The sequence below is a fragment of the Lissotriton vulgaris genome, chromosome 10 (assembly GCF_964263255.1).
Source record: "Lissotriton vulgaris chromosome 10, aLisVul1.2, whole genome shotgun sequence".
In the NCBI taxonomy this organism is placed as follows: Eukaryota; Metazoa; Chordata; class Amphibia; order Caudata; family Salamandridae; genus Lissotriton; species Lissotriton vulgaris.
In genome coordinates this window covers 1,008,059,588-1,008,082,767 of record NC_141698.1, presented here as the reverse complement: position 1 = coordinate 1,008,082,767, position 23,180 = coordinate 1,008,059,588, and the positions used below count along the sequence as shown (strand labels likewise).

The 23,180-nt window shown below is 44.4% G+C and overlaps 1 protein-coding gene across 1 annotated transcript in view; it reads right to left on the bottom strand.

Moving 5' to 3' along the window:
• ACAD11 (acyl-CoA dehydrogenase family member 11) overlaps positions 1 to 23,180 on the bottom strand; it is a 399,787-nt gene that overhangs the window by 289,494 nt on the left and 87,113 nt on the right. Inside the window, exon 2 of the mRNA XM_086942043.1 lies at positions 6,593 to 6,692. Coding sequence (XP_086798169.1) covers positions 6,593 to 6,692 — 100 coding nt within the window. The remainder of the gene's footprint in view (positions 1 to 6,592; positions 6,693 to 23,180) is intronic.

Below are 23,180 nucleotides of genomic sequence, written 5' to 3'. Positions count from 1 at the left end.
TCTCACAGCACCATCAGGATTCAAGCAAGCCGGGCCAAATGGCTGAAATGCCAGAAACCGGTCCCCGGTAGCTTGTCTCCTTTCTGGTGAAGAATTGGCTTGGTAGTTTAGTCTGCCCTGTTCCCATGATGCACTGGGCCAGGGACAGACTGATTTGCATATAGCCAGGTTCTGAGCTGGGATGGTGCAGTGAGATAAATAATGGTGATGGATCAAGCCCTGATCTTTGGACTGGGTAAGAGTGGTCTGCTTAATTCAGACACTCTGTTCATCACCACCCCCTTTTCTGAATCGTTTTTGGCCACTATAGGTGTGGCAGGGTATACTCAGACATGGGTCCCTTTCTCACTGCACCATCAGGATTCAAGCAAGCCGGGCCGAAGACGGCTGAAATGCCAGAAACCGGTCCCCGGTAGCTTGTCTCCTTTCTGGTGAAGAATTGGCTTGGTAGTTTAGTCTGCCCTGCCCTGTTCCCATGAGGCACTGGGCCAGGGACAGACTGATTTGCATATAGCCAGGTTCTGAGCTGGGATGGTGCAGTGAGATAAATAACGGTGATGGATCAAGCCCTGATCTTTGGACTGGGTAAGAGTGGTCTGCTTAATTCAGACACTCTGTTCATCACCACCCCCTTTTCTGAATCGTTTTTGGCCACTATAGGTGTGGCAGGGTATACTCAGACATGAGTCCCTTTCTCACTGCACCATCAGGATTCAAGCAAGCCGGGCCGAAGACGGCTGAAATGCCAGAAACCGGTCCCCGGTAGCTTGTCTCCTTTCTGGTGAAGAATTGGCTTGGTAGTCTAGTCTGCCCTGTTCCCATGATGCACTGGGCCAGGGACAGACTGATTTGCATATAGCCAGGTTCTGAGCTGGGATGGTGCAGTGAGATAAATAACGGTGATGGATCAAGTCCTGATCTTTGGACTGGGTAAGAGTGGTCTGCTTAATTCAGACACTCTGTTCATCACCACCCCCTTTTCTGAATCACCTTTCTAAACCTGACATGGCAGTGTGCTGAGGTACATAGATTCTGGAGGGAGGTGATCCCGAGGGTGGGGGTCACTGCAGGTATGGCAGTACCCTACACACCAAGGGGAGTGCCTGCTGGGGATGGTAAAGAGGTCTATGAGAATGTTGGAATGGGGAACTGCAGAGAAGCATCACAAACAGCTCTCCCGTACTGAGGAGAGGGCACCGGAGGCAGTGGCTGCCTGTAGACAGCTGTCAGATGAGTTCAATACATATGGTGCTCCGATCTCTGACAGTGACCAGAGTGAATAAGACACTTGAAAGTACACACTGAGACTAGACGATGGGCAGATTCCACGGATGCATAGGTGGGGTCAGCTTGTGGACTTGGTGTATTCACTATTGCTTTATTTGTACAACTTGTCAGCTTTTGTGGATTCCAGTCTTGGGACATGCTGATTGCACATGATGATATGCACTCACTGTTACATTCAATGTTTATGAAAAATGCTAAATAAAAGTTCTTAAAAAAAATGAATCAGAAACTTTTGTTTGCTTAGACTACAAATAAAATAAATCCTCTAAAGACTCACTAATTCTTTTACATAGAATTAAAGGTCTTTTGGTCCAAACTGCAGGAGAAAACAAGCATTGGCGTAGCCAATAGGTCTCTCCTTTGAGACCTTATAAGTGTTTAGCCATACAGTACATTATGCTGGGTGCTGTGCTGCCAGGGATTGAAGAGCTATGCACTGTGTCATGCAGTCTGATTTTCAAAAGAGCCATAGGTGCAATACCCCGGCACGAAAGTAATGATAATAGTAATTAGATTCCCCATATAAATAATCACTCACAAATCAGCTTTAAATATATTCTGGAAATGCAACCATTTTCTCCAAAAATGAGCTCCTGAGTTAAGCCCACAAGCACACAGACACTCACTCAAGCACTCAGATACTCATTCAACTACACCCACACACTCAAGCACACATGCACACAGACACACTCAAGCACAAAGACAAACACACAGACACACTCTAGGACACAAGTACACACACACACACACACACAGATAAACACACACTCAGGCACAGGCACACACAGATATACACTCAGGCATACAAGCAGACACATGCACAAGCACATGCACACACAGACACACTGAAGCACACAAGCACACAAACAGACACGCACACAAAACTCATGCGCACACACACACACAAGCACACAGACACACTCCGGCATGCACACACAGACACACACTCAAGCACACGCACACACAGAGACACCATCAAGCACACAAGGACACGTACACACAGACACACACCCAAACACACGAGCACATACAAAGCCAATAGAAAGCGATGCTCTGACCACCTCTACTTAGCCGATACCCCCAGAATCAAGAAGGCGCGGACAGGGGGCCGCCTCTTCTCCTATAACGCCTGCAGGCTTTGGAATTCCTTGCCACTTACCATCCACAGGGAAACCAACTTACTAACATTCTGCAAACACCTGAAAACCTGGCTTTTCCAATTACTTCATCTGTTCTCTAGTCAACTCCGCAGCGCTGGGACGCCTCCGGGTAGCCATGCGCTATACAAATCCCATTCCAATTCCAATTCCAATTCCAATTCCACACAAGTTGCAGTATACAACTCTGCAGAACTCATTTTATACACCTCAGAGGGACGAAAAGTGAAGCTGGCTAAAAGTGCCCTCATTACGAGTATGAGCCCACAGATATTATCACATCTATGTCTGGCAGACAACAGTATCCAATGGTAAGGCATCTCAGCGGGTTACAGTGCTTGCTTCGAAGACATAGCAGCTCTCCGATCCCAATACGTGTAAATACACCAGTTGCTAAGGGTGCTTTCTGTATAGATTTGTGAGTAATCCAGCTTTCGGGTTTGAATGATGAAAGAACTAATGGACCAGTCGCCTCAGAAGCAGCCACTTAGACTCTTTTCTGAGTGCCTGCCTGGGGCCCTGCTGGGAGGCGATCACCACAGCATTTCTTGTCCAGGTTATCCATCCTGCAATAATTTGTTACTAAATAAAAGGCCACAGCTAGTAGCACCTGCACAAAGTTTGTGCATGCACATTTGGAAGTTGATAGGTAGTGATCCTGGTTATAATGGGTGAAACTAGTTTGATACACCCATGTGTCCATAGGCAATAGCACAAAGGCATAATAAATATCCCATGAGGGGGTGGACATTTACCACCCCATGAGGGATAGCTGGAGAGAAAGAAAACGAGAATCCCAAAGGACGCTCCTGGGAATAATGGAGGGTGAACTCTGAAGTCAGGCCAAGGAATTTTCGGCAAATCACTTCTATGTGGCCAATAATTTGCTCATAGTAATTGCCCCTGCCAATTCTGCACTTGCCCACGGGGACAGAAGCAATGCTTGGGCCACATTGAGTGCCGAGAAGGCCATTTGCATATTCTCGGGGTGGAACAAGAAAACCTACTGCTCAAATAGAGCTATAGAGCTAAGTGTGGCTAGTTGTTGAGCAAAAAGGCGATGCATGGCTGACGCTGTCCTTCGCCTCTCAGGGAGGAGTGGAAGAATGCCGTCTGCTTGCCTGCTTTCTATGGGGAGTCTATGAGGCTCGGTCGCTATGAGGGGAAATATAAACTGCCTCCTGCGACTGCACCTCAAATCAAGCAGTGGCCAGCAGCTGAGTACATTTAATGTGCCATTTACCTGCCTGGCCCGCTTTATCCGTAGACCCCACAACAGTTCTATCGGCACCTGCTGCCTGCTTGCCCCTTCACCAGGTGCTATCAAAGGAGCAGCAGAAGGTCTTTGGGCTCTACCTGTGGACGGTTATGTCTGAGATGAGGGTCAGGCCAAGTTTTAAAAAAAGTCGCTCTATTCCTCATTAACTGCTAGGATCATCTTTATGGGAACACTTTCCAAATCCAATCGTGGCAATAGGCAGGGATGTCCCCTATCCCACTCTGATTTGTTCTCTATTTAGATCCATATATTCAGGTACTGAAATTATCCACTTCAATTCCACCCTCGAGGCATGGGAGGTTAATCTCTTAGCATACGCAGATGGGACTGCAATCTTCATGTCCCACGAAGACAGATTTCAGGTAATGTCGATCCTGATAATGTTGATCCCAGGTTTGTCACATTGGCTAGGTATCTGGGCGTTCATATTTAGAAAAAGGGATAGGCTATATCTTGGTCAAATTGGCAGATATAACATTATTAAAATGGTTATGTTGTCATGTTATTTTTACCTATTAAGGGCTTTGTATCTTTTGAAAGAGTTTCTTCAAAAGAGTTGAAAGTAGCTGGCAAAACATAATAGGTACATTTAAATAACCCTGATAAGCTATAAGTTATTTACAACTGCCTCGTAGCGAGGGTGGGTTCACACTTCCATATTTTTTTAAGCTACTTTATTGCTGCATTTACGTTAATGGTTCAAAAGGGGGTGGTGATGGACGGAGCATCTGAATCAATCAAACACTCACACCCAGTCAAAAGATCTGGGTTTAATCCATCACCGTTCTTTAGCCCACTCTGCCACCCCAGTTCAGACATGGCTATATGCAAATCAGTCTGACCCTGTGCCTCACGGGAACAGTCCAGCCCAAACTGCCAAGCCATGTCTTTCCTGGACCGGAAACATGCTTCAGAGGACCGGTTTCTGGCATTCCAGCCGTCTTCAGCCCGGCTTGCTTGAATCCAGTGGCAAAGTGAGCAAGGGACTCACGTCTGAGCATACCCTGCCACACTTGTGGTGGCCAAAAGTGGTACAAAAGGGGGTGGTGATGGACGGAGCATCTGAATCAATCAAACACTGGACTGTTCCCATGAGGCACAGGGTCAGACTCTTTTGACTGGGTGTGAGTGTTTGATTGATTCAGATGCTCCGTCCATCCCCACCTCCTTTTGTACCGCATTAACTTTAAGGCTCTCTGTGGTGACTGGGTCAGGGGGCAACGGGAGCTTGCTGGTTTTTTATCATAGTATTAGATTTTAATGCAAGTGATTATACCTAACAAAGGTTTAATGGATATGGCCTACTTTAAAAATACACGGTTTAAGACTCTATCGGTATATCATAAGTTCTGGCAGGATATCCTATTTATCCATCATTTACTGCTGTTCTATCAATTGACCTCACTTGGGAATTATCCTACCTGCCCCCATTTATTCCTACACAGCTATCTATGGTGCTGGCGTGGTTCAAAAGTGTGGACCCTTGGCCAATTCTTCAGGAACTGATTTGCCTATCTCTTCAGAATATATGTAGGGAATATAGGCTCACCAAAATTGGATTTTTCTACTACTTAAAATTAAGGAAATTTTTATTACGTGTCTTTCCTAATACAATTAGTATGCATAGTAATTAATTTTTACAGAGATTTGTTAAAATATCACAACGCAGCTACATACAGACCTTTGATTTAATCCCTGGGCACCAGATGAACATGACCAACAAATTCGAGGCTTTGTCTGCTAGGTAGTCACATAGCTTGGATTCTAATGTCTGCAATGCTGAAACACGGAGCACTAATTTGCCTGTCCAGAACATTTTAAATGTCCCCTGGCTTAAGACTCACTCCATTAAAATCCTGTATGATCTATATTATGCACCATATAAGCTGCATAGATAGATGGGGTTTAAGGGAAACATCACTTTTTTTTGCGCAGCAAGCTTAGGGCAGACACCGTACATATCTCTAACTTGTGACATTATTGCTGAACACTGCTGTAAAGTTTTCGCACTAATTAATTGACTCCTGAAGACAGATGTTAGATTTGACACTAAAACTTTTCTATTCGGCTGTGTGCCTAACGTTATCCGTGATGCTGTTGGTGCTGTTTTTTTTTGTTTGCCCATACATCTGCAAGATTTGGGATTGCTTGAGCATGGCTCCAGAAGAAGGCTCCATAAGGGGGCTTCAGGTTCCTTATCCTGGTGGCACACATTTGTATTCACTTGTGGGTTGGCATTGGCGGTTATATACAATAATCCTAGGCTACTAAACTAAGAAAAATCTGTGAACCGTTCAGGCTGGGACCTCTGGATCTCACACCTGGTTACAGCCTGGAAATATGAAAGGATAAGGTAATCTAGTTTTTAATCCCTTCTTTAGATTCTTTTATGATTAATAAACTGCTGTTTGATTTCACTTATGCGTGTTTGACGCTATAATACTTGCATTCCATTTGCTAAAATGCTCTCTGAATATGTATTTTGCTGCATTGTAATTGATCCATCTAAATGACATATCTTTCCAATACAAATCAATAAACAAAATAGAGGTAACTAGGTGTGTAGTGAAAGAGCTCAGTTGAACAAGGTGTTACCTCAGTTCAGACCTCCGTTCAGTCAAAATATAGAGCTAGCTTGGACACCAGCTCTTTGCACCAGCTTCACACTGCCCTAAAAGCCTTCTAATTAGGACTATTAATTAACAACCCAGTGCCCAGTCTAATGTCTTGAGCTCCTTTTACGACAAACACTGTCACTTTCTGAGAATGCTTTCTGGCACCGGTCAAGCACAAGAAATGCAGTGTCCGGTGTTGCTTAGTCTATAGTCCTCCATGGTCATGGGGTGGTAGTACCCAGACTATACTGTACCTGATGAGCGCCAGGCAGGAGCTTGCCGGGAGGTTTCTTTCGGAGAACATACTGTTTCGGCCCCTTCTGCAGGTAGAAAGTTGGGTTGGATTGGCCGCTTCTATGAAAAGTGAAAAGAAAAAAAATACAGATACGGATAAGAACTTTTTTTCAAATCTCTCAAATGCACATTTTACCTTGCATGCATAGACCCAGCACCTAAACACTGACAAACATTCCATAAAAAAGTAATAAACGTGATATGTATACTACATACAAGTGACATATTCTTACAGTAAAGAATATTAAACTTTTGATTCTTAATTCTTTAATAAGGGCACATCCTTCCTCATCCAGGTGCTGTGTGTATAAAAGACTAAGGGCCAAATGTAGGTAAAATCAAATTTGCGAATCCTTAATAGCAAATTTTACCGATTCGCTATTAAGGACTCGCAAAATCGAATGTAGGTAGGAATTGCTAAAATATTAGCGAATCCTAAATATTCCTTAATAACGAATCGCTAATTGAGATTCGCTAATAAGGAATACCTACCCCTTCATTCCTATGGGCTTGGAGGCCCATGGGAATGAATGGGAAGATATTCTCCATTTGCGATTCGCTATTAATGAATCATAAATGAATGAATGAATGAATGAAAGTAGTCTTGTAACACGCAGACTTAGCCCGTGGGCATCAAGGCGCATAACAGAAAAAGTTCTGAAAATGTATGTACCAGGAGCCAGCTTATGGGTATGCCTCTGAAAAAAGCCATGTTTTTAATGCCCTCCTAAACGGACCGATGGCAGGTTGAATTTTTAATTCCAGGGGAAGGGTGTTCCACAGCCTGGGGGCCACAACCGAAAAGGCCCTTCCTCCCCACCTGACTTTCCGAACCCGAGGGACAATCAAAAGGTTCTTACTGGCGGAGCGAAGGTTTCTACAGGGAGTATAGGAGGCTAAGAGAGATCGAATATCTTCAGAGCCATCTCCAAATAGGGCCCCATGGACCAGACATAGGATCTTAAAAGAGATCCTGGCCTGAATCGGGAGCCAATGTAGACCCTTCCTGGCTAGAGTAGCAGATGAGCGGCTGGGGACATCCAGAATAAATCTAGCTGCCGCGTTTTGAACAGTCTGAAGACGTTGTATCAGGCCTAGGTTAATACCAGAGTAGAGTGCATTTCAGTAGTCCAGCTGGGAGGTAACCAAGGCCACTACAGTGTTTACGGGCTTTCAGGGAGAGGTAATGAGTGATTTTCTTAAGGGTCCTAATGATACCCCAGCAGGTAGAAAGCGTTCTGTTTACCTGCTGGTCCATGGCAAGAGAGGAATCAATCATTACGCCCAATTTGGTGGGCCTTGGGCATTCTCCGAGGGATGGGGGCCACCAGTCACTTGACCAGGCATCCTGGTCTCCCCCGAAGATCAAGACCTCGGTTTTCTCCCCGTTCAGCTTCAGCGAGTTGCAGATCATCCACCGTGCAACTGCCTCCATGCAGTTCCTGAAGCTGAGAACGGAGGTACTCACCGAGTGGGAGAGAGAGACCAGGATTTGGGTGTCATCAGCGTATGACACCAACTCCATCCCAAAAGATCGTACCAGCCTGGCGAGTGGGGTCACATAAATGTTAAAAAGGGTCGGGCTTAAGGCCGACCCCTGAGGTACCCCACAACACACAGGTTTAGAAGGGGACACAAACTCACCTAGCTTGACCCTCTGCTCTCGCTGATTGAGAAAGGAAGACAGCAGACTGAGTGCAGATCCCTCTACCCCTATCTCCCTAAGACGCGAGGTTACAATTAAGGGAGATAGGGTATCGAAAGCTGCTGTCAGATCTAGCAGGACCAATAAAGTCGTCTGCCCTTGATCAACCTTTGTACGAATTTTGTTAACGACCACAGTGATGGCCGACTCAGTACTATGGTGTTTCCGAAACCCAAGCTGTGATGAATCCAGGCGGGCGGTGGAATCAAAAAAGGCAGTTAGATGTAAGTTAAGATGAGTTTCCAGCATTTTTGCTGGAGCCGGCAGCAAGGATATTGGACGAAAATTCTTTAGAATCTGAGGGTCCAATGATGGCTTTTTCAATAGAGGCTTAACCACTGCCTTTTTCCAGGACACTGGAAAAGTTCCCTCCTTTATGGCAAGGTTCATCACTTCAAGATGTAGAGGCAAAAGAACCTCCCTACAACCCTTCAGAATCCTAAATGCGGGCGCTATTTCAAGGGTGCCAGGGTGTCAAAAGGACACCCTGTTGAACCCCTGAAAGGTGCATGTGTGCACATGTGGCGCACATACATGCCCCAAGGTCATGAATGCGTGCCAGATGGCACTTTAAAAATAGCAAAAAACGCGTTTTTTTAAAGGAAATCACTAATTACTACCAACTTGAAGTTGGTGGTAATTAGCAATTCCTTAAGGCTAAAGTGCACTTTCTTTTGTGCTACTTACATTGCATTTAAGGAATCACAATTTTGCGATTCCTTATTTTGCTATTAGGTTTAAACTCCCCTACATTGCTAGCAGCCAAATAGCGATCGCAAACGCTGAATTTCAGTGTTAACGCTCGCTATTTGGCCACCTACATCTGGCCCTAAAACACGAAACTGAATACCCTTCCTTCCGAGCACGTGCTTCCATCTCTTGTGTTTTGTGGGGCACTCGCCTTTGTCTGTCACATATAACTATGGCCTTTCATACAGCTTCTCAGAGAGCTTGGGTTGACCTTCCACCAGCATGACAGGCTTATTCATCCATGAGTAAATGATTAACTGGTGTGTGCAGCCAGGGAAGGAGAGCTGACACCGAGTGGACTGGATTTAGAATACTGCACTGAAATGTAATGACACCAAACTTCAAGCCTTGCTGCTTAGGTCAAACCAGGACAGGTGCTCAGATCTACACCAAATGTCCCCCTTATTCACTAGAGTAGGTGTCCACTGTCAAGTCGGCAACAATGCTGTTGTCTGAGTGGATCACATCTTCGGAGAGACCACACAAGCCAGTGCCTTCACAACCGTAGACTTTTTTAGATGAATTTAGCTTGCAAACTACTTCCATAATACTTTGTGACCTTCACACAGCCATTTGGGGCTCTCTTGTAATCTACACCCGCGGGTTATGCTATCGCCTACTGAAAAAAACAGCTTCACCACCTACAGAAGGTGCAAAACGCTTTTGGTTCATCTGGGACTTTGGGAAAGGAGACTGCTCCACACTGGGAAGGGTCTTCTGGCCCCGGCAACAGCCAGAAATTACTCGTTTACAAAATCCCTCAAATGGTCCGACCCATCTCATCTGATGTACACAACAATTACTGACTGCCCCACCCATCACGCACAGCGCCTCAATCCAACAGTGTAAAGGGCGTCATCTTCACATTTAAAGGTGCAAGTGGCAGAAAGAGACAAACTATAGTCCATGCCCCTAAACCCTGGAATCATGAACCTATTTGAATATAAGTCCTTTCCAACACCAGCCTTTCAGAAAAACCTTAAACAAGTATCTTTCCTGTAGGGCACCTAAGAAGTAAAGGTTGCTGATCTTTCACCAATTGATGGTCTGAGATATTTAGTTGAGAGCACATGTTTGTTCCAAGTCACTTGAACATACAGTCACTCAAGCATACTTCAAAACGGCAGTAATCTCTTTTCAGCAGCCTTCCTCCTTGGAAGGCTGGTCTTAAAAAGCCTCCCATACAACCATCAGAACTGCTCCCTTGCAGAAAAAGATTTAAATGTGGTATTTGAGGCCTATTATATTCAGTACCGATGCAGTTCACACACTGTAATTGTTGCCATAACCTTTGAACATGGTTCTACAGCACTCTTGTGCTTGGGCGATGAGTGCTATGTGCACAATACCAAGGATCTTTTATGAAATAAAATAAAAAATAAAATATATATATATATATATATATATATATATATATATATATATATATATATATAATGCATGCTGCCATGTTTACTGTGGATTAAAAAATGTAAGCAATGAGGCCTAAAGTTGAGTTGGAGGATGTTTCCATCAGGAAAAATCAAGAGTGTGCGGTTCTATACTAAAGAAAGATTTGAGTGAAATTGAAGATAACATGGACAAGGACTTTTAGAGACAGCAAAAACAACTTTCAAATGGCCTTTCACTTCACTTTAATTAGTCTTTATTCGATATATTTCAATCATAAAAGACGTTTTACAAAAAGAAAAATTTGTTGTTTCTGTCCCACCCCCTCCCCCCAAGTATACAGGATCCACAATGAGTTGATACAATAAATAGACAAAGGTTAAAAGCATCTTCCTATCTCATCCTATTTACATTTTTACACAATCTTAAAATTTCCTATTTACATCATTACATAATCTTAAAATATCCATTAAAATACCAAAAACGATAAAATTTAGAAAGCTAAGTTCATTGGTGCCAACCGAAAGAGTAAGTAAAAAAGTAACAATTGCTTATAAGGCTTGCATAGTTTATCACAAAAATATACTGGTCAGAAGTTCAATTAATCACAAGCAGTACGACAAGCAATAACAATCCTAGGTTTATTCCAGACACATTTTGCGTGCCCGAATTATCCACATCCAGTGGAGAAATTTTGCCATAGCTATAACAACAGGCTGGGAGGTATCTGTTCTTAAAATCCTGACAGCCTCGTTTGACGTTTTTAAACCTAACTGGATGCAAATTGGTTTAAGCCATGAACGTCTAGGCATTCTGTATTCGGGGCAGGCAAACAACACATGACCAATGTTTTCATTATGGTCCGGACAGAAGGGGCACCTTGCTGTTTGTACCTTATTCCATTTCACTATTAGGGCATTTAAAGGAAGTGTCCCCACCCTCAGCTGGTGGTACCTCTTCCGATCCCCTGGGACCGTAATCCAATCCCAGTAGGATTCGAGGGCCGGTGAGTGCTTGAGCTCCAAATAGTCATATGTAAAAGTACGATCCATATGATTCCTAAAGCACTTAATCTCCACCATGCTCCAATAAAGATCTCGAAGTGTCTTTTTAGGTGGAAATACACTATTTAGGGGATCATCCCACAATTGGGGTAAGCCCAATGCCCTATATAATAGTTTAACCTCTTTCATCCAGACTATCTTACAGCCAATATCCAGGGTTCTCACCTCTAGGAAACCTTGGGCATACTGGGAGAGCTCTGGGGTTACCCATAACCTTCTCCAGTAGGCCACAATTCTATACCTGGCCATGTCCCTAAAACTATAAAATCCCAAATCATAATTTAAAGGTATCAGTGGGGTTGACATTGGTAAGCCAGTAATGTTGCGGAGAAATTTGTTCTGTGCTACCGTCAACTTGGTTAAATTACTGGACCCCCAGAGTTCAGCTCCGTAAAGGACTGCTGCTCCAACCTTAGCATTATAAATTTTTAGGACAGGTCTAATTGGTTTGGTATGAGATGAAAAAAGCTCCTTTGTGAGAACTCCTGCGAGTTGTGCATGTTTTGTATCTAGTTCATTTGTATGCTGTTTCCAATCTAGATTATAAGACAGATTAATACCAAGGTACTTAAAGACCTGAGTCTGTTCCAGCTGCACCCCATCCATAATAACTCTACCTCTGATGTGTTTCCGCTTGTGCATAACCATAAATTTAGTTTTGCTGGTATTAATTACAAGGCCATGGTCAGTGCAAAATGCTTCAAAAACCCCAATGGCCCTTTGAAGTCCCTGCTGGGTCTTCGATATCAGCAGGGTATCGTCCGCAAACATCAACAGGGGGATCAGTTTTCCCGCCAACCTTGGGGCATCCGTGGGCTGATGTTCAAAATAACTGATCACCCTGTTGATGTATAACGAGAAGAGCGTTGGTGCGAGCACGCAACCTTGGCGAACTCCCCTCTCAATGGGAAACTTCTCAGTGACACTTCCCTGTTGATTCCAGCGTACTTGTGCAAAGTTGTTTTCATGCATTCTAATCAGTAGAGACAGGATTTCTTTTGGGATACCCTGATCGTGTAGGATATTCCACAATTTGTGGCGGGGTACTAAATCAAAAGCTGATTTTAAATCAACAAAAGCCGCAAAAAGCATCCCGCCCCCTAATATAACTGTGCGCCAGTACAATAAAACAAATCTAAAAACGTGGTCAATGGTACTGGTATGACTGCGGAAACCAGCCTGCAGGGGTGATAATATATCGTGGTCATCTATCCACCCATGTATTCGCTGTAATAATAACCTTGCCACAACTTTTTGTATACATGCAATTAGGCTAATAGGCCTATAATTGCCTGGATCCGAGCATGCCCCCTTTTTAAAGATGGGGATAATCTCGGCTCCTTTCCAGGTCTCGGGAATGGGCGAGCCCTTTGCAATGGCATTGACTAACAGCTGGATATAGGTGGCCCATAGGTCCTTGTCGTGCATAAACAAGTCTGCAGGGACAGAATCTAGGCCCGGAGCTCTGCCTTTAGGTATGCGGCTCAGGGTTTTTAGAACATCATCTTTGGAGAAGAGTAAAGGGCTCATTATAGTATCTTCTAAGGCTAGACACTCCTCATCACCTTCATCCTCAGCAGCAAACTGAGTAGCAAAATGGGAAACCCAGGCTTCTGGTTGCACATGATTCATGGGTTCTCCTCTATTTGCCCCCCTTCCCCATTTGACAATATTCCAGAAGGGTGTCATGGATCTTTCCTTGCTGGCTTCGAGGAGGTCCCTCCAGTAGCCTTCCTCCCAATCCCTTTTTGCACTAAATTGCACTTTTTTATACATAGCTCGGGCCTCCCTTATTTTAGTTTTGTCTCTAGTTTTTACCGCATCTGACAGGAACCTATAGGCAGTCCTACAAGTCTTTCCATACCACTGATCCTCCTTTCTTGTTGGTCTACATGGCTTCTTCTTAGCTTCCTTTACAAAAAACAATTTTAACTTATTAAACAAATCCACATGGATCCTGCTAATATCAGCTATCGGGGTATTTTTATCATTTATACCCTGTACTTCTTGAATGGCCAGGGTTGTTAAATCCCTTATAGTTATCATACTGTCCTCGTTGGCTGCACAAATTGCCCATCTGATGTGTCTTTGATCGTTAGAGAGGTTTATCTGAACATTTTCCCTTTCTTCCTCATTTGTCATCAGATCAAACAATTTAAAAGTTAAAATCAATGGGTCGTGGTCACTTTCCACCCTTGACTTAATCCTCATGTCAAGAACATTTCTCCAATTCTCTTTATTAATCAATACATAATCAATACGACTATGTGTGATTCCGTTTGAGAAAGTAGGGGCGCCCTGCTTATCTGATAATGTTCTTCCGTTGGTGGCCCGCAACCCATACTCGACACATAGTACTTTTAACTGTAATGCAGCCTCAGACCATCTTTTAATGGGTAACAAGGAAAGCTGTGGGATTTCCCATATAAAATCCTCTTCGATAGTGAGGTCTATATCCTGATTATCAAGTGGTTCGAAACAACAATTAAAATCACCACCAATAATAATATCGGCATTCAAACAGTGTTGTTTTAATAGAGTGTCCAACAGTTCGACCACCTTAGTGGGTTTACCACCCGGTAGTCCCCTTGAATAGATGTTAAAAATAAAGAGGTCCCTATTTAGTGGTCGCTGTAATTTGACCAATAATATATCGGAACTATTGGTATCTATTTGTAACACTGAGTAATCATTATTCTGCTTGATCCATGTTACCAAACCACCTTTTGCCCTTCCCCTTAAGCTCGGGGTAGCTGGAATGAAATAATGTAAGTATCCCTGAATAGGGTCTGGTTCTAGCTGCCAAGTCTCCTGTAGAAGGATTATATCCTTTAAATCCAGGAAAGTTAGCAGATCCTGTGATATAATCTTATTTTTTAACCCTGCAACATTCCAGGACAATAAAGTACATTGTGTGTTAATATTGTCACTGGTGGATTTAATACTATCGGTTTGGCCTACACACTGTTGTTGGGTAAGATCATATTCGCTTATGTTATCATCTATAGCAGCCAATTCAGGGAATAGATTTTCATTTAGCTCATTTATATCATTATTAGCAATATGTTTGGAACATTCAATACACTGGTGAGCATTAATCATATTACCAAACTCATCCTGTATGTTAGTTACATTAATCAAAGCATCAGTTACTCCAGTATTTGGCCGAGTGACCATTTCCCTGTCAGGTGACCATTTCCCTGTCAGGCCTTTCACAAGCAATGAGGATTGATTAGAATCCTATGAATCCAAATAAGGGAGTTCAATGCCAGAAATTGACTTTGCTAGATATGCCACAAAGAAAGAGGGTCTGCGGTGTACAACCCACCAAGATGGGTGCCACTCTATTCCAGTGTCTGGTAACTTCCAAAAGCAAACCCAGCACATAATGGTCCATCGCTCCTGCTGCACATTGACTGATTATTGAATTAGTACAGCATAAGCTGCTGACCCAAGATATCCTTATGCTAATGGTCAGAGAGCAAGGAGCCTAGACGTTAAGTAAAAAAAAAAAAGTGTCAGCTTTTTCACTTGTTTGCAAAAAGGCAGATGATCAATAAAAAGGAGATCAAGAGTGACACAAAGAGCGATGAAGAGTATTCCAAAGGGTGTTGGCAATATAGCAAGAACAGATGAAGGGCATTTAGGAGAGCCAGCAATCTATGGTAGACTATTGGTAAACTTTTTTCAAACAAGAGCGAGAGAAGGCGAGCTAGGTGAGAAACCATTGAGAAGCCTCGGTTGAGGCAGAAAAGCAGAGATGGGCAGCAGCATAGAAGCTGCCACGTCAAATATTTAGACAGACCAAGATCAAAAGCATTTCTGTATTATTACTAGGAAGAGATAACCACTTGGACCACCATTTGTTTCTCCTCCAAATGCAGGAATGGAGCTAAAATCTGGAAGGTCTTTGAAAAGGAAGCAGAGTCTAGTGACTTTGTTCAAAAGGAGCAAAGAAAAGAAGGGAATCAGAGAATATCCTTAAAATTTTGACATCGGTGGCCTCGAACTTCAGGCCAACACGTGGAGGTCCAGAGGAATGGCGGACCACCCAGGACAAAAAGCTCTTTCTGAAATCAGTGTTTTCCACTTTTTCTGAAGCCACAAAAATCAAACACTTCAAAGAAAATTCAGTCTTGTCAGAATCCAACCAAAGTTAAGCATCAGACGGGACCTGGTCAAAGTCACCATAGGTGCTTGACAGGCGTCAAACAAGGGAGGCCAATGTCTTCTGGGACCAGACTTCCATTTATGCTGTGCACCCGAGTGGCCATTCAGTTTACATTTCCGGGTTTACAGGAGCCCATGAGGAGTGTGTATTACAACGCGTCCTCTTGCTCTTCAGTGGAGATCATGCCCTAAAATCAAACAGAAGACTGTGGCTGTAAGCAGAGATCCTCAAATCTAAGAGCGACATGGAGAAGTTCAGTTTGGTATGTGCCCTATACTAAGACCTCGCTTGTGTGGTTTGCTAGGCTATACTATTACTCCTTATATAATAGTATTTTACTCATACAGAATGGTCTTGACAAACTGATTTGTCTCCTTGTTCACTAATGGCATTATCGGGAGAGCATGGGGGGGCGAGGGGGGAAGGTTCATACATGTATCCAAATTCAAGTTTTTTAACTACTCCTCTCCTCTCATCAAATGCAACTTCTGGTACCAAGAACCAAGAAGAAGAAGTGGGGGGATAGGGCCTTCTCAGTGGCAGCATGTAAGCTCTGGATTTCCCTACCCTTGGCACTTTGATCTATTCCTCTTCTGCTCCTGTTTAGAAAAGCCGTTAAGACTTGGCTGTTCTCAGCCAAACGGTGAGCTGAATCCCCTCCATTCTTCTTTTGGACGAAGTGTTATTTGCGGTCTTTCTCTAGCGCCTTGATGCCCTCAGGTGACTCTTACGCAATATAAAGATCAACTAAATATCAAAATCAAACTATTTTTAATAGTTTTACAGTAGGTAACACAATGATCGAACGTACTCTGCGCTACACTGGATACAAAGACAGCATTGTAAATAGGTCAATAGCCGTCAGAATTTCACGGAGCAATTATACCGAGTGAGCCTGACATTCTGCAGAAGAGGAATCGGAGTAAAGGGCCTCTTTCCAAGAACATTTTTAGAAAATATAGAAGAGTGGGGTGCATTTCACAGCATAGGTTTCTAGATATTGTGGCTAAGAACAATAGATTTTTTACACAGTTCTATAGAAAAACTTAATAAAACATTCCAGTAGTTAGTTCAAGAGCTGCCCCAAAAACTAGGAAACATATTTTCTATTACAGAAAATTATATATGGGCCAATAAAGAAATTATGTGCCCACTAAACAAAACACTTGCTGAACTCCCAGGTACAAATTTGTGCTGCAGGGAAACTAGTACCTATTGAATGTGGTAGGAACCACTGGCTGAAAAAAAATCCTATACCAATAGAAACTAGATGGTTGCTCCTCAAATAATAGAGAATTTGACCAGCCATATAAGGATGCTATAAGTATTTGGGTTTCTGCTCAATCTGCAAGCCAAATAATTGATGCTCAAATTGGCCCAGGTGCCCCAGTGTGTATGTATCCCTTTGCCAAGAGGCTGCTCTGGCTGCCAGGGATGGGCTCAGGGTAGTTTGGATTATTCAGGACCCTATTAGCCGTCATAGTAAGCGCTTGCTTGTGCACCACTGTAAAAGCCGTCATATCCAGGCCAGACATCACATTTCTGAAGGGTGCAGAGCTGCATTGCCATACCTTTATCCAGAATGGTCCAGTATGGGAAGCATCATTATAATCAGGCCAGTTCTGCAATGGGCCAGCATTTAGAGCACCATAGCCAGGTCAGTCATTTCCCATGTGTTAAGAACCACAAGAAGGCCGGTGTTAGGCCAGTAATTAAAGAAAGGAAGCGAGGCCAGTTTGCACAAAGCCCTGACTGCAGCAGCTAGTCACCAATATTACAGGAGTAATCCATGGCATTTGCAAAGTTTGAATTGATAATGAGGTGTGAACTACCACACTAATGCTGAGAGAGTTAAACCCAGTATGGCAGATAGTGCTTGACAAGTACAGTGACACTATTTGAAACTGCACAGTTGTTTGTCTCTCTCGCAAATCATGTGTGACCGAAACCCGAAAGACCACATGCCTCTGTCATGAAAACAAGCGGGAATCAATTTACATTATAATTATCCCACACTGTGAGACCTGATATCTTACATACTTCCTGCTGTGTAGACTATTTTTCCTATGTGCCCCGTGATAAGAAATTCGAACCACCTTTCAAAATATTTGAACAGGGAGTGACATGCCTTTCAATGCCAACAAGAGAGGACTTCCACGCACCTGGGCCGTATAACCTAACAGTGCAGTGTGTCAGGGTTAAGTGCATATGATCCCTACTGTTTCGTCACACACACAAAGTCAATTTTTCCTCTCATCGTCCATACTATATTGTATTTGATGCACTGTTATGTTATGTTATGTTATGTTAATTAGGTATTTTATAGCGCTCTGCTACTTGAAAGAGTGTCCCGGCGCTTTAATGACAGCCTGAAAAAAGACAAACACAACATAGAGATTAAAGAAAACGGAGTCTGCAAAATAAAAGGGAGTCTAAGAGGCAAAAAGCCAAGTTTTCAGGCCCTTCCTGAAGGCCAGAAAATTCGAGGTACTGCGCAGTGTCAGGGGAAGAGAGTTCCAAAGCTGTGGAGCCCGGGACATAAAGGAGCGACCTCCAATGCGGGCCTTCTTCACCCGAGGAACAATGGCAAGAAACATCGACTCTGATCTCAGAGATCGTGACGGACGATAGAAGGCGAGCCTCCTTTGAAGGTATTTAGCCCCCGAAGCATAGAGGGCCTTGTGTGCAAGAGTTAGGGCTTTGAAGACTATCCGCTTCCGGATAGGCAGCCAATGGAGAGACTGCAACAAGCCAGAAACTCTGACTCGCCTATGCAGGCCAAAAATGGCTCGTGCTGCCGCATTCTGGACCACCTGCATCCGTTGCAGGAGATACTCCGGCAGGCCAAGATATAGGACGTTGGAGTAGTCCAGTCTTGAACCAATTAAGGCCTGTACCGTAGTCCTCCTATGGTCCTCGGATAGCAAAGGAAAAAACTTCCGAAGCATACGGAGGAGACCAAAACAGGTGCCAGTGAGGGCAAGGATCTGAGATCTTAAAGTCAAGCCGTTGTTTATTTTGATCCCCAAATTCTTAGCCAACTGAGACGATCGCACCGGAGGAGACATATCAGCGGGCCACCATACCTGCCAGTCTGGATCGGATTGACAACCGAAGAAGAGTACCTCCGATTTGTCTGAGTTGCACTTGAGGCTGTTCAGTTGGAGCCATTCGAAGACAGCCCCAAGGCACTCACGGATACTCTCTCCATCAAAATCCTTTCCTTTCCGACAGGTAAAGAGCAGCTGGGTGTCGTCGGCATAGGATACGATATGGGCCCCGAAAGACTCAGCCAATGCCGCCAGAGGGGTCATAAAGATGTTAAAAAGAGTCGGGCTCAACACAGAGCCCTGCGGGACTCCGACTCCCAATGGCGGCATCTCAGCAGAGCTTAAGGAGACCCAGACCGTTTGTCGGCGGCCAGCCAAAAATGATCTAAACCAGCTAAGCACCGTCGCCCCTCAGACCGATCTAGGTCCAAGTAGGATCTGCTTTCATGGTCACCCCAACTTTTTGCGGGTGTCATTATATTTTTTTGACTAGTCTGACTGGGATCCTGCTAACCAGGACCCCAGTCTCTGTGCTTCCTACATAAATTGGACATGGTGAATACTTAGGTACACTCCAGATTGACTACTGGTGTATCCTTGTAAGTCCCCTAGTATATGGTACTAAGGTACCCACAGCCTAGGTACCCCAGAGGTCTCCCCCGGACTGCAGCATGTATTATGCCACCCATAGGAGACCACTCAAGTTGTGGCCCCATGCCTGCCTTTGCAACCAGTGTAAGCTGGTGCTAGTACCATGTACGACTGATATAGGTTTCCCTATATCTAAGGTCACTACACTTAAAACCTCTAAGTCACCCCTAAGTCAGCCCTTTCAATCCTGAAGGCAGGGTGCAGGGTCCTAAGTGTGAGGGTGCCCCTGCATGAGCAGGACACCCCTACAACCTTCGGAGTCAATTCTCCCAGGTTGTAAGTGCATCAGCCATTGAGACATATAGAGTGGCCATGCGGCATTACGCGATGACCAACTGTAAACCGGCTGTAACGAACCCTGTCACCCATTTTTGGTATCAAACATGTTGGAATCATATCCCCACACTATAGATGGTGTGGGAGGTTTGATTCCATGTACTGTAAATCTCTTTAAGGAGGCTCTCAGTGCTCCTGGTACCAGTCACCTAGAACCGGACAGCAAACTACGGTTGCTGCACATCAGAGACACGATTCTACCCTCTACTGCTGCTGAGCCAAGCTCGAGCAGGGGAAGCCAGAACAATAGGTATCCTATCACAGGGAGGTGTGACCACCTCGCAGACAGGGTTTAGTGTTGGGGCAGGGTGGGGGTGCTTGCCAGCGCCACTGAGACTGCTTGATGGGCACTTCTTGCATACTCCAGCACAAACTAGTTCTGGCACAACACTGGACAAAGGGCATGGGAGTATCCTCCCGCAGTCCAGACCCTCCTCTGGGAGGGAGCCCTGAATCATCCCAACACTTTCCCTAGGGTACTTAAGGGCTTACCTGAGGGTGGGTCCCTAGATTCATTGTGGTATTCAATTCAGATCAAACTCCGTGTCATCTTCAACCATCTGGACACTCTGACCGTGTTGGACTGATCACATCGAACTTCACTTTGGGACTCAAGACTGAAACCGGAAAGACTTGGTTTGCTCCAGGTCTCAACGTCCTGCAAGTTTGCTGTACCATCAGTGTCCACGCTCCATACAGGTTCCTCACAGGGCCTGTGGACATGCAAGGCACTAGAAGAAATATCCCTTGGAGTGAAGGAGTTACTCCCCTGCTTCTGCAGGCACTGCAATAAGCTGACCGGTTTGCTGATCCTGGGCTCCTACGGATTCTCACAGGCTCAGTAACACAGGGGGCGCTTCTAAAACTCCCTCGAGTCTGTGGCCAGTATCCCTCGTTGGCACTGTATCCCTCATGAGCACTGCTGGAACCAAGCCCCCATGCACAGTGTCGGCTGGCTGTTGCTAAAGCTGGTCGACTCTGGTCTCCAGAGATCTTTTGGTCCTTTCGAGGTTCTCCTTTGATTCCAGTGGGCTCCCCTGCTTGCTCGGAGTCTGCTCTGACTCACCTAGTTGTGGGGAGTCACCTGGACCTTGCTGATCTTGACACAGCACCTTCTTTGATTTCTATGCCTGTTGCCGCTGCCAAGGCATGTTGGTGCCCCTGCTACACACTGACCGCCTGGCTCTCGACATACGACCTGGGACAGCTCTTGAACGGCTCCTGGTCTTTCAAGGAGTCGCCTGGTCCACACATCTTCAACGCAAGTGCATCGTCAACCATCCTGCATCTATCGACGTCAGTGGGCATCCATCTTCCGTGCCTCCTGGTCACTCCTGAGTGGCATAGACTCTGTCCCTGGTGCTTGCAGGTTCTTCAAATCTTTAATCCACCTTTTGGTTCCACCGGACTCCTTCATCTTCTTCTCCAGCTGAATCTTTCCTGAAGTCCTCCATTATGGTCTACAGCGGTTTCCAATGTCACTTGACACCTAAGCACCCGGCTTCCCTGGTGTAGGTATACTGGTTCCAGGGGTTTCCACAGGAGGCACTCCTCCTGTGGAAATCCACTCTCCAACCTTCCTTCTTCCTCTGGGTTTCTTCAGGGTCTGATGGGAAGGGTCCTTCTTTAAAATTGCAACTGCGACTTACATATTGACTAGCATTGAGCAAGCAGTCGTTTTCCCACACTGCACATGACCTCCATGGCGTTCCTAGATACTCACTCTGGGTGGTTCCTTAGGTCTAAGTCCTCTGGGTTTAGTCTCGACCTGAGTCGTGGTTCACATACCACTATTTTAGGATATGGTTTGGTCTCCCCATAGAGACCACTGTGTATTTGTGCTTCTTGCCGTTCTATCTCCCAAGTATTTGTGTATATTGTTTGTATATCTCCAGAGAGGAAATATTGCAATGTGCTAGTGAGTGTTTGTAATAAAAAGACATTTTTATAACTACACTGTGTGATTCTTTTTCACTTTACCTATTCCATAAGAATAAGTACTGGTAAAACAAGCTGCTTTATACTCCTTCTTGACTAAGCCTGAAGGCTGCTCTCCACAGCTACCACTTAGAGAGCGTTCTAAGGTTTTCTAAGACCACTAAAAGCCCCATGAGGGCTGTCTGGATCAGTGAAAGGTGCCCACTTAAATAAGTGTGAACCATATACTAAGCCAGACTCCCACAAATCATATTGAGGATACTAACTTAATTTTTTGCCTCCGATCCCAAATTCCTTCACATTAACAAAACGTTTTAAATGGACATATTTAAATGTTGCCTCTTAATTAATATGCACTTTATTGATCTCTTAATACTACTGAACTTGTTAAGCAGTCGAAGACCCCCGTGATGGCTTTGCAGATTCCACGGGTCCCCGAACCACAGGTTACGAACCACTGTTCTAGGCTACTGACCCCATGGACCTGCACCAAAACTGCATTGAGGAATGTTTCTCACAGAAATAGATTCCCAGCTGAGCGCTCATGCCAGTTATGTATATATTTTATGCTCTTTTCAGAGACAAGATGAATAAAAAGACATCAAAAGATAAGTGAAGACAGATCATTGAACCAATCTATCTGCAAACAATTTAAAATGCAATACCACCAGAACTTTATTGTCCATAAAGTAAGACACCAACCTCCCTGTTAAAAAAAGAGCAAGTGGGCAGGTGATGATGCACCTACGGCAAGATAGAGTATTATTAAAAAGAGCGTTACAAAAATGAAGTAACTTATTGGTCTGACATTCAATTCTTCCCACATCTCTGAAGGATTCTCCAAGTAATGCCTACAGAAGAATGACTTTGAGGCCAAACAGAACTAAACAAAGAGATCAAGGAGAACATATTTGGCAAAGAGGCCATCAGTTCTAGACTGGGAGTCTAAACAATCATATTTCTTGAATGTATGCACAAACACACACGGCAACATATGCCAGACAGGGATATTACAGGGTCACTGAGAAACAACTATTTTACTTTGCATTGTAAATCTATAGAAACTCATGGTAGTAATTAACAGGCTGGTCATGCCCTCTCGCTCTGCCTACCCATGTGAATTGTTGTCGTTCAGCTTCAGTCTATTAGTGGTGCCCCACCGCAAGCCATCCGAAAACAAAAGATGTGCATTGTGGGTAAAAGTGTTTGACTTTGAAGGATCCGCTTTGTTAATTAGGTCAACGATACTCCATAACACAACATGCAGATCATTGCCTGCGGCACTACGGTTAATGAGTAGATTCAGCATTTAATTCCACTGCAAAGGTGGTGCCAGGTTTGGCAGAGCATTAGAAACAGCAGTGACAAGGGGCAGCACCTGTAACTATCTGAGCGAAAACAACATTAATAAAGTAAATTATGGTATCAAAGTCGAAGAAACTGTGTGAAAGATCCTGTACAAAACTGCCAGCTAAGCAGTGAACTGCTCACCTG